Below are 10,259 nucleotides of genomic sequence, written 5' to 3'. Positions count from 1 at the left end.
ATAAAATTATGGCACAACTACTAAGAAAATTGACCAAATTAACAATTTATCAAAAAATGACTTTATTTATTAAGTTGCGATACATTATAAAACTAGGGAAAATGGTCAAAAACACCCTATGAGATGTACTAATTACTATTCACGACCCTCTTTATTACTATTACAATTCCAAATTGAGTTTATTTATATTTTTACCATTCATTTATTTAAAGTTCTCTATATGTAATTGTTTTATGAAAAATCTATACATTTTTTGTGGTATTACATTGGACACCAAAGTTGATTTTTTCACTGTTGCATTTTCTTTCCTTTTTGCTCTCTATTTTTCCTTTTCAAAAATATTTTTGATGCATTATATTATTTTATTTCTTTATCTTTTCAACACAAACCAACAAATTATACAAAGTTACTATAGTCTAAGACTAAATGAATAACCTTTAAGGAATTGACCATAATAGCAAAGTTTTCAGATTTTTAAAATTATTGAAAATTTTGAATTTTTTAACTATAAGTCATTCAAAGATAAAAATATTCTCCCTATCTACTAAAAGTATGCATTATCAAGAATGACATGTGTTTTAATAAAATATTAATTAAATATATTTGATTAGTAAGGAATGGTTATGATCCAATCAATCAATAGCAAATAGCCAAAGGAGTACTAGTTTTAGAATCTATAAATAAGTAATGCAAAAGTGTACTCCTACTATTATTGGAAGATACTCTACTTTTAAAAAGGAAAAAACACCAAATAAAATAATTATCACACCAGAGAGAAAATATTGTGATATTGTCTAAGTCGATATAGTAATTTGAAAAAGAAACTAATAATTGCATATAGGCTATTTCGAATGAGAATAAATTACTTGTACTACTACTAAATCGAAATTCCAAATACGGAAACATAAAAAAAAAAATATGCGCAAATAGAATAACAGGCAAGAGCCTTGACTGTCACAGTAAATGCAGCGGGACCCAATCGTCGTAAACACTTTTCCTAACCTCCCTCAAATGGGAGAACGACACGTGTGTTGTCGCGTCCCCAGACAGATCCGTTGATTCATGACCGTGTGATCGGATTTGGTCACCCCGCTACTTGATTTCAAAATTCCAAAATCAAGGAGCGGTGCAGTGCGCTTCAAGCATTTGAAAATTTCAGCAAATCTGAAACTCCACGTGGCAGAAACGACTTTTTTTTTTTCTTTTTCTTCAGCATAGACATCTGTGCTACCTCAAGCTGTAACTCCTTCACCGTTACATGCCTACATCTCTCTCTCCCTCTCTACACACCCTTGGTGTCGAGGGAACCTGTGTTTAATTCGCTTCTAATTCTCCGCATTTCACGAGATCAGATTTTTCAAGCAGAATTGAGTTTTATTGCTGTGGAGACAGAGAGAGTTGTACATTTTTCTATTTGACCGCGGCTGCAGCTACGAATTTCCTGGTTAAACATCCGTTGCAAAAGGTATGCTTAAGCTGCTAATTGTTTCAATGTTGTTAGGAATTAGGATTAGCTCAGAAGTTGATGGCGAGGTGTATCCAGTATTTTATCAGTTACTATACTATGTTTGCGAATCTGAATTAAAAGGCTTCAGTTTCAAAATCGATTTAAACGCTGCAACTTTTTTCTGCTGGCGAAGCACAATCAAGTATAATTTCGATGTGGTTATTTAAACTTATCAAATCGCAATCTTATGCGTTTTCCCGAATATCTGTTCTTATCTATCGTACTGCAACAAGATAATGCTAGCCTTGAAATTCGAAATATTAGCAATGGAACAGGAAACACAGGGTGCACGCGCTTGCGCGTGAGGGTAATTCTTATTTGGAATTTAGTTGCTCTACTGTAATTTCTTTTGAGTGAGGTAAAAGAAAATTAGATGAGTTGGAACTCGCCTTCACCTATTATAAGGTAAGGTTATGATTCGGATTATTTCATTCTCTGTTTTCCACATTATTAATTTTGATGAAGAAGTAAAGCCAGAATAATAATTAGATTTTAATTCTACCGACAAGTGAGGTCAAGAGGAAACAATACATGTCCTTGTCGTGCTCATCATCATTCAAAAAATTATATATAAATAAATATGTGTACTGCAACTAGTGGACTCTCAACCTCTATGAATTAGTCTTGTAAGCAAAGTCTTTCCTATTCCTAACCGTTGGCATGTATCTGCTTTGGACCATTCATATAATGTAAATTCATTGTTTTTTTCAATCATAAACGTCTGATTTATTCTTTCTGTATTTAGAACCCATTATCACCTTATCTGAACCAGGATCAGATGAGATATAGTATTAGTTTAGTTGATTGCTGAGGGGTCTCTATCAGTTTGAGAAGTAGTAGCTTTCACCGAGTTTGGTTGATGGACCACATTATACTTTATACAACATCTTTTTTGTATCCTCATTTTCTTCAGCCCAAATCCATGTCTTTTTTCTCGTATATTTTGTTTCTTTTAGTTGTTAGTTGAGATGTCTTTCTAGATATGAATAATCTTGTATAAAATACTTTGCAGGTCTGCCCTTGGCTTTCACCTCGTCTTATCACGCGTGAAGTCCAAAATATTAAGTGGTAAGGACAGCCCTTCTTTTGCTTTAAATATCGATTATGACGTTGGATCCTTTGATTAACAGTGACAATGTATAAGAGTAATGTGATTGTAACATCTCCACTGACTTCCTTGAGTCAATCAGTTTAGATCATTTTCACAATCTTTACCAGTCCATCCCCTCTTCTCAACAATTGCACACGAAATAGAGTCAGTGATTCATAATCTATGGAGTTACCTAACATATTTACTTTTGAGTTCGTTTAGTTACACAAACTGCATTTGAAGCAAAAAACTCTGACTAGTTCTCAACAAACACCAAGCATGCACAAGCAAACTTAATAAGCTGATGGATCTCTATCGGAAAGAGAGCATATTTTTTTTTATCAAAGTTGCAATGAAGATTATATAAGGTTTGAATTATTTATTATCTGAGATGGAATAGAATGCTATTATTGCAATTATTGTAGGATGATTTCTGTTATACGTGCATCGTTTGTGAATTGTGATGGAAGTTTTCACATCTCTGCTAAAAACAATTGAATATAATACAATATTACTCTTTTTAGTTCATTTTGGGAGTGATGATAAAATTTTAGGCATTTTAGGCCAAAGAATATGAGATTTGTTCACCAACCATGTAAAAGAAAGGAAAAAAAAGTCGTATTAGCCAAGCTTTTTACGTGTGATTTGGTTGTTCAGTATTCGCCCTCGAGGGCATTACATCACCAGTACATTTATTGATCATCAAATGCCATGTATGTTTATCTGCTTAGAAATATGGGAGCTAAGTCTACTTGATGCCCAGATAGTCAAGGGCTCTTATTTCTCAGATTTCTTTAGCAGATGTTTGTTTTTTAATTTTTTTTTATCTGAGGAGGGTAATGATATTTCCAATACTGTGCTACCTATTAAGATAAAATTTAATGTGCAACCATCCTTTCCATAAAAGCTCTCTATGTGTGTGTCATGTACTATGGCTTGCTATGAGTTTACTATAGTATGGACAAATGTATTATTAATTATTAATATAACTTTTATCATAGACAGTTATCATCTTGCTCAATTAGCATATCTGTGTATGCTGTTTGGACAGTGTTACCCGGGGTATTATTAGAAATTGTTCAGCAAGAACAAGTTCAACGTTTGTGGCTTAAAGAGATGAGCTAATGGATGTACAGCAAACACTATCTAGGTCTGGTTGAGCGTTTACAAAATGCAAGTAAGTTTATTTATTTATCTCCCCCAACTTTAAATTTACTGAAACAATACACATGTATTCATCTACTGCTAGTGATATTCATAGTCCTTCAGGGTTATTTGTCTTATCCCCCTCACCATTACTTTCATATGGACTCATTTTCTCTTACAGTTAGGTTATCTGTGCAAATATATTTGTTTGCCTACAATATAGTTAATTGGAAAACTACATTCTGAATTCTGTAATGTTTTGTTGGTTTTTATTGTTTGCTTCAATTTTCAGTTTTCTTATTGATGCTGAATACATGGGGCGTCAGGTGGAGATTGCACTTCTTTGTTTCATTAACTTGGTCTGGTTTCAGCAGACTCTATCTGGTAAGTAATATACATGTCCTAGAGTCCATATCCACATTACCATTTTCTTATGAGTTGTATATGTGGCCAGCGTTATATAGAATCAATAACACAACTTCTGCATTGCCTTGATTTTTTCAAAAGTACCTTTCTAGCAGTATATGGTAGCAAGCTTACTGTCTTTGACCTTTTCCAGATGGGCCTGCAACAAGTTCCGACACGAACAAGTGGACATGCACATGCTCTATTGCACGTGAACAAACTTTGCCATTTGGCCTGGCAAACTGCTCTTCTTCCTGTGATTGTAGCCCTGGTATACAGTTTCTCTTAATATTTATCTCCTTGCATTATTGGCTATAGACCGTAACTTAGTCCCTAGATTTGAATATCTATCACTCAATTCTGGTGGTTCCTTTTGTATGACAAAGAGAGTCCCACATACTATGATGGAATGTATTTTATGGAGAACTAACTGCTAAGAATGATAGAAATAGTCCGTTTGTTGGTTGACATTTTCTTGTAGATTTATTGGACAATGTATCTGTATAACCCAGAAACAAAGGACCAAAATGTTTGATTTAGATATAGATACATATTCAAGGTGAATTACATAGTCTAGATAATCACTGTCTATTTATCAAGTCAGACTTTTCTGTTTATGGAGCTAATCTTTTTCCCTAGTTCCTTGACCTGTCTTTTATTTCTTAACGTGCAGTCGCAGGAGGATCGGACAAAAATAGATGGACTTGCATTTGCAATACTGGTGGGTTACCTAGGTTAGTAGGCGAAGAAAATGGAAGCAGCTGTTTTGCTGCATGTAACTGTAATGCTGGTAATCTTCAAAGCTTGACGATATGATCAGTGGCAACTTGTTTAGCAGTCTATCACTCTTCAATGTTCGTTGATAATGAACCATCTTCATAATGAAGGGGAATGTGATTTTCATGTCAGCAACTTAGTGACAAATCCTTCTTTACTAGTACATTTTCTGCCAGTTTATGGAAAATTTACCCTGGCCAATCACACCCTGTCTGTGCAATTACATGATACATGAGAATCTCAAGTGATCACTTGCAAAAAGTGATGCTTTCATATGCTTACGTACTCCATCTTTACAGGGACTTTATCCGAGTTAGAGCCTTCAAAGAAAAGGTTTCCAGTCAAAGTTGTGTTCATAGTTGTCTTACTCTGTCTCGTCCTGACGGCTATTGGACTGGCTGCTATAATGTTATGGCATGTCTATCGGAAGGACAAGCAACCAGTCCAATGGGCTTCATCTTCATCAGATAGACTAACAAGTTGCAGTAGTGCTGTAAACATAATGAGCCACGGTTCTTCTCCTATGCCAGTATACAAAGGATATCTAGATTCCTCTGTACCTTGTATGGGTAAATATTCATATATGCAATTTTTATTGGACTATATTTTCTGCTTCAAGATATTTCTCCAGAAGAAGTAGATTATTCAACTGAAGCAGGTCTCATGATTGATTTTTAACATCTCTATAATCTGGCTTTGTCTTTTCTTGGCTAAAGGATGCATTCCCCAGAATCCATTCCTGCTGAGAAGAGGAACAAAAGCACTGCATGGAACGATAATACAGTTTTCGTATTCTGAGCTGGAAAATGCAACAGACAAATTTTCTGATACTAATTTGGTTGGAGTTGGAGGATGCAGCCACGTCTACCGTGGTAATCTGAGAGATGGTAGAACAGTTGCAGTCAAGAGAATGAAACTGGAAGGTGGCCCGGACGCAGAACATGTTTTCCTGACTGAGGTGCTAAACTAATTCACTGTTTATCAGTCAAAACAATTTTCATAATTAGTAAGTAGAAGGATGTGAATTCGGAACCTCTTTTTGCACTCAGATACAACTGATTGCAAGACTTCACCACTGTCATGTGGTTCCTTTGCTTGGGTACTGCTTGGAACACCAATGGAAGAATGCTGAGAGGCTACTGGTATTTGAGTATATTCCCAATGGTAATCTCAGGGAATGTCTCGATGGGGAACTAGGCCACTGTTTGGATTGGAATACACGAGTTTCAATAGCTCTTGGAGCTGCACGAGGTTTGGAGTATCTCCATGATGCTGCTGCACCTAGAATATTGCACAGAGATGTCAAATCCACGAACATTCTCTTAGATGAAAGCTGGAGAGCCAAGGTAGGAAATATCCTTCATCAGTAGCAAACAATATTAAAGTTGTGATTGAAAGCTATAGTTAATTATGTATCATTGTAAAATACTAATGTATTTGTTTTCAGCCTGCTATACGAGACTACTCAATATTTAATGTCTGCAGATTACGGATCTTGGCATGGCTAAACACCTTCAGAATGATGGCATTGTCAGTTGTTCCGGTTCTCCAGATAGAATGCAAGGGACCTTCGGTTACTTTGCACCAGAGTATGCTATTGTTGGACGAGCTTCTCTAAAGTCTGATGTTTTCAGTTTTGGCGTAGTTCTTCTTGAACTCATCACTGGTCGAAAGCCCATCCACAAGTCATCCAACAAAGGGACAGAAAGTCTCGTGATATGGGTATGGGAAGTTTACTTGTTAGCTTTTGCCTAGATATGTTGTAGCGGTGTCTGCTAGTAGTAGCTATGTTTGAATGAGAAGGGAAACTCTTTTATAATCGCTTTGCAGGCAACAGCTCGTCTGCATGACAGTAAGAGAGTGATACATGAGTTGCCAGACCCGCGTCTCCAAGGAAAGTTTGAAGAAGAAGAGATGCAGGTAATGGCCTACTTAGCAAAGGAGTGCCTGCTGCTGGATCCTGATTCTCGACCAACCATGAGCGAAGTGGTCCAGATTCTTTCGACTATCGCTCCAAACAGATCTAAACGGAATAATCTGCCAGTACGCGCATTTCAGGTACCTATCTACTATCACATGGCTCTTGATAAGCCTATTTTGTTCTTGAACACATGTTATCTGATCTTCAGTGTGGACTGAAGAGTGAGAATCCAGAGATGAGTGATGGAGAAGTTCACGATTCCTCCTCCTCGTCGACAGAAGAGATCAAGCAAATCACATCCGAGATCATCAAGAATGATAAGGAAGCAGATGAGTCGCAATCCGATGTAGAGAAGCTGATGCTCCTCACCTCAAAGAGACGAAGCTCGCGGGGCCTACAAGACGAGGAAGTGGTGGTGGATTTAACAGAGCCGCGGTTGGAGTCATTCTGCCTTCCAAACGTTTGAGTCCCATGTTCTCAAGATTTCATACGCAGGTACATAAACTAGCACGCATGAGCAGCTGCTTTGTTCTAACATTGTTGGTTTAGCATTAAGGAAGTTATAGGTCAAGTTTGCAGAGAGCTCATGAAATGCTCTTTTACAGTTTCACTTGCAGTCGTTCTAGTTTTTTTTCTCTTTACACTTATTTCTTGTAATTTTGTACCCATATAATTAAAATAGTAATTTAAAATCATGATTTTGTACCCATACACTTATTCTGTTTCTTATTTGGCTATGTGATATTTGTCTATTTGATCTGTACTATATTACTCTTTAAAAAATTACTACTAATATTGATCCACCAATATGATAGATGAAGATTTTCTATGAAATATCTTTAGAATATAGTAAGGTATTGAAATATAATCAAAATACTAGTAGTAAAAAAAATAAATATTATTGGGCTAGTGAGATCATTCTTCTATTATATCAAATTCTCAAGAACATACATTAAAGTACAAAAAAAGTAGGGCAAAATAATCATTTAAACATATCCAAAAATATTTCTCCAACAAATTTTGGTTATGAAAATGAAATGCTTTATTAAGATTTAAGTAAAAATAGAAAAGAAAAAAAAAAAAAAAAAGGTTAGGGCTCGCACAAGACCGCCGGCGGCATCACATAAGAGAGGGGGGGTCGGGCCCGGGAAAAACCAGGTGCTGCGGGCTCCAACATATTCACCATCGACCGTCCCCGAAAAAAAGAGGCCCACGATCCAAACCGACTCTGAATGGGTCCGCCCTGATGGCCGCGGCCCCCCCCGTGCCCTGCATGTACGTAACCTCATTCGCTTCAGCCCTTCCTTTCTTTTGTATCTCAATGCCCAAATTTTTTTTCAAAAATTTATGTCCCTGAAGCTTTTTTTCGTGTTTTGCTTATTCTTTTTAGTCGTGTTAGAGTTCGTGAAATGGTTGTTTGTTCTGCTTTGGGATTTACTAAAGTGAACAGGCTAGGGTTTTCAGTTACTGAAATTTCATATGCAGAAATATAGAGTGATAGAGTTTACCATTAAATTTTGTTTTTCAATTTTGGAATGTGCTTTGCTGTCTTTGATTAATTGTTACTGTTGCATAACGCGATATTTGTTCTTATCAATTTTTACGATCGTATTCTTATTTGTTGTAATGCTCTAGTTCTCCTAGTATTTTGGTTTTTTTTCATTGAACACGTGGATGTGTGTGATGAAGGAATACTGATAAACTTATGCTTAGGTAGTTCAAAAAAGGGGCAAAGATCAATTTCATTTCCTTAAAATTTCACAACTGTTGGAAAGTGCAGAGCTTGTCTAAAAAAAGAAAATTGCACTTCAGAATTAGTTAAAAAATTTCCCCTCTCACTTCCCAATTTTGGGTTATATTTTGGATATTTTTTTTGTTTAAAAACAAAATTTAGCCTGACCTTGTTATTTGTTCTATTGTCATGTTTCATGTTTGTGAGACACTTTTGTGTGTGCAGTTCAAATTTCTCTCATTCTGTTTGCTTGTCTCATATAGTTACAATGCTTATGCTGCATCATCAGATTAAATCCCTGTACCGTTATTATATCCAGCAGCTAAAACTTCCGAGTCTATCCGGATCATGGTTTTGATTTGTTACAATTTCAATTTTCAATTTTCAATTTTCAATACTGTTTTGTGCTTTTGTGAGCTTTCCTAATCGTTTGTTATCTGTGCCATTGGTAACTTGCTTCCATTATATGGGAGTATAGTTTGCCTGATACTCTTAACTTATGACTTATTGCAATCGCCTCTTGTAATCTTGCAGTTTTGAAGCCCGGGGGCAGTGAATTCTTCCTCAGGGTCTGCTTATCCCGAGTTCGGAAACACCAAGGTCATTGTATCTGTGTAAGTGCATGCTTAATCTGATAGATGACACCCTAACATTTATTGGAGTGAAATTTTAATATTTTCAATACTATTCACCAGTCTTTACATTTTCTAGTATATTGGAGGGAAGAATGAGAAAAGATTTACTCCTAAAAATGGGAAGTTTTGAAATATCCTTCAAGAAATTGTCCTTGTGACGAATTCCAAGTCTATATGGAGTATATCGTTTTCTATGTTTGAGGCTTATTAAATTTCTTCATTTTGCTCCAAGGTTGGAAAAGCATAACTAAAATTTCAAATATTGCCTTCTTGTCAAAAAAAATTTAGGCCACTTACCTAATTTTTTTTTTCATTTTTTCTCTCGACAGACGATCCATTCATTTATCTCATCTTCTTGTCAACTTCCTCTGAATTCTACATATTTGCTTTGGAGTTTGAATTGATATATGTCATGTAAATGTTTGAGATAGAATTCAGAGCATCGTTTGATTTAGAATTCAGAGCATGATGTCTTAGTCTTTCCATGAAGTTATTATCTTTCTATAACATAGCATGATGAAATGTTAAATTTCTTGATTTTCTTTTTGTTCAGCTTTGGTCCTAGGGAAAGTAAGAAAGCTATGATGTATAGTAATGTTGGACGGTTAAACTGTAATGTCAGTTATACAACTTTTGCTTCTCCTGTCCGGGGCAGGTTAATCATCTTATTTTTTCAGTGATGGTGTTCTATCTTTCCTTATATACTCCATTAGTTCTCTATGTATCTGAAACTTATACTGCTTGCGTCCCGACTCCAGAAACCAAGGATATTTCGGCAATGCTCCACAAAGCTCTGAGGCGCCATTATACGAAATCTTTTCCTAAGACAACTGTTGATGTCTTCGCTTTGGTATTGGAATCTGGAGGAAGTGAGTATTACCTTTGAACCCTTTTTGGGATTTTTTTTTTTTTAAAGAAAATATCAGAATAGTATCTTTGCTGTCATCTTCTAAAGCAATACTATCATTTAGTATTCTATGTCTTCTTGTCTAATGATGAGATATTTTTTACTATTCGATGTTTTCTGATGAGACAATTTTTGGGGT

General features: G+C 35.7%; 1 protein-coding gene across 7 annotated transcripts; it reads left to right on the top strand.

Moving 5' to 3' along the window:
• The first annotated feature begins 1,244 nt into the window (after positions 1 to 1,244).
• LOC125186164 (receptor-like serine/threonine-protein kinase NCRK) lies at positions 1,245 to 7,563 on the top strand. 7 transcript variants are annotated; one of them, XM_048082510.1, is made up of 12 exons: positions 1,245 to 1,465; positions 2,520 to 2,575; positions 3,649 to 3,774; positions 4,070 to 4,127; positions 4,303 to 4,419; positions 4,822 to 4,938; positions 5,225 to 5,494; positions 5,642 to 5,883; positions 5,975 to 6,271; positions 6,411 to 6,647; positions 6,756 to 6,983; positions 7,055 to 7,563. In XM_048082510.1, exons 3-12 carry the CDS (start codon positions 3,769 to 3,771, stop codon positions 7,310 to 7,312), a joined length of 1,830 nt encoding a protein of 609 aa, XP_047938467.1. In that variant the 5' UTR covers positions 1,245 to 1,465; positions 2,520 to 2,575; positions 3,649 to 3,768; the 3' UTR covers positions 7,313 to 7,563. The 7 variants fall into 7 exon arrangements, with proteins under 7 accessions (XP_047938467.1, XP_047938460.1, XP_047938462.1 ...); XM_048082503.1 differs by having other exon boundaries at positions 1,246 to 1,465; positions 4,036 to 4,127; XM_048082505.1 differs by having other exon boundaries at positions 1,246 to 1,465; positions 3,603 to 3,774; positions 4,036 to 4,127.
• The last annotated feature ends 2,696 nt before the right edge of the window (positions 7,564 to 10,259 follow it).

The sequence above is a fragment of the Salvia hispanica genome, chromosome 5 (genome assembly GCF_023119035.1).
Source record: "Salvia hispanica cultivar TCC Black 2014 chromosome 5, UniMelb_Shisp_WGS_1.0, whole genome shotgun sequence".
Lineage (NCBI taxonomy): Eukaryota > Viridiplantae > Streptophyta > Magnoliopsida > Lamiales > Lamiaceae > Salvia > Salvia hispanica.
This window is presented reverse-complemented; position numbering and strand designations above follow the sequence as displayed.

Excerpts from the sequence above, each read along its gene's own strand:
- LOC125186164 (XM_048082503.1), top strand. The coding sequence starts at position 4,058 with ATGGGGCGTCAGGTGGAGATTGCACTTCTTTGTTTCATTAACTTGGTC. Across the intron at positions 5,495-5,641 it reads TTCCTCTGTACCTTGTATGG|GATGCATTCCCCAGAATCCA; the intron begins GTAAATATTCAT and ends TCTTGGCTAAAG. Across the intron at positions 6,648-6,755 it reads CAGAAAGTCTCGTGATATGG|GCAACAGCTCGTCTGCATGA; the intron begins GTATGGGAAGTT and ends ATCGCTTTGCAG.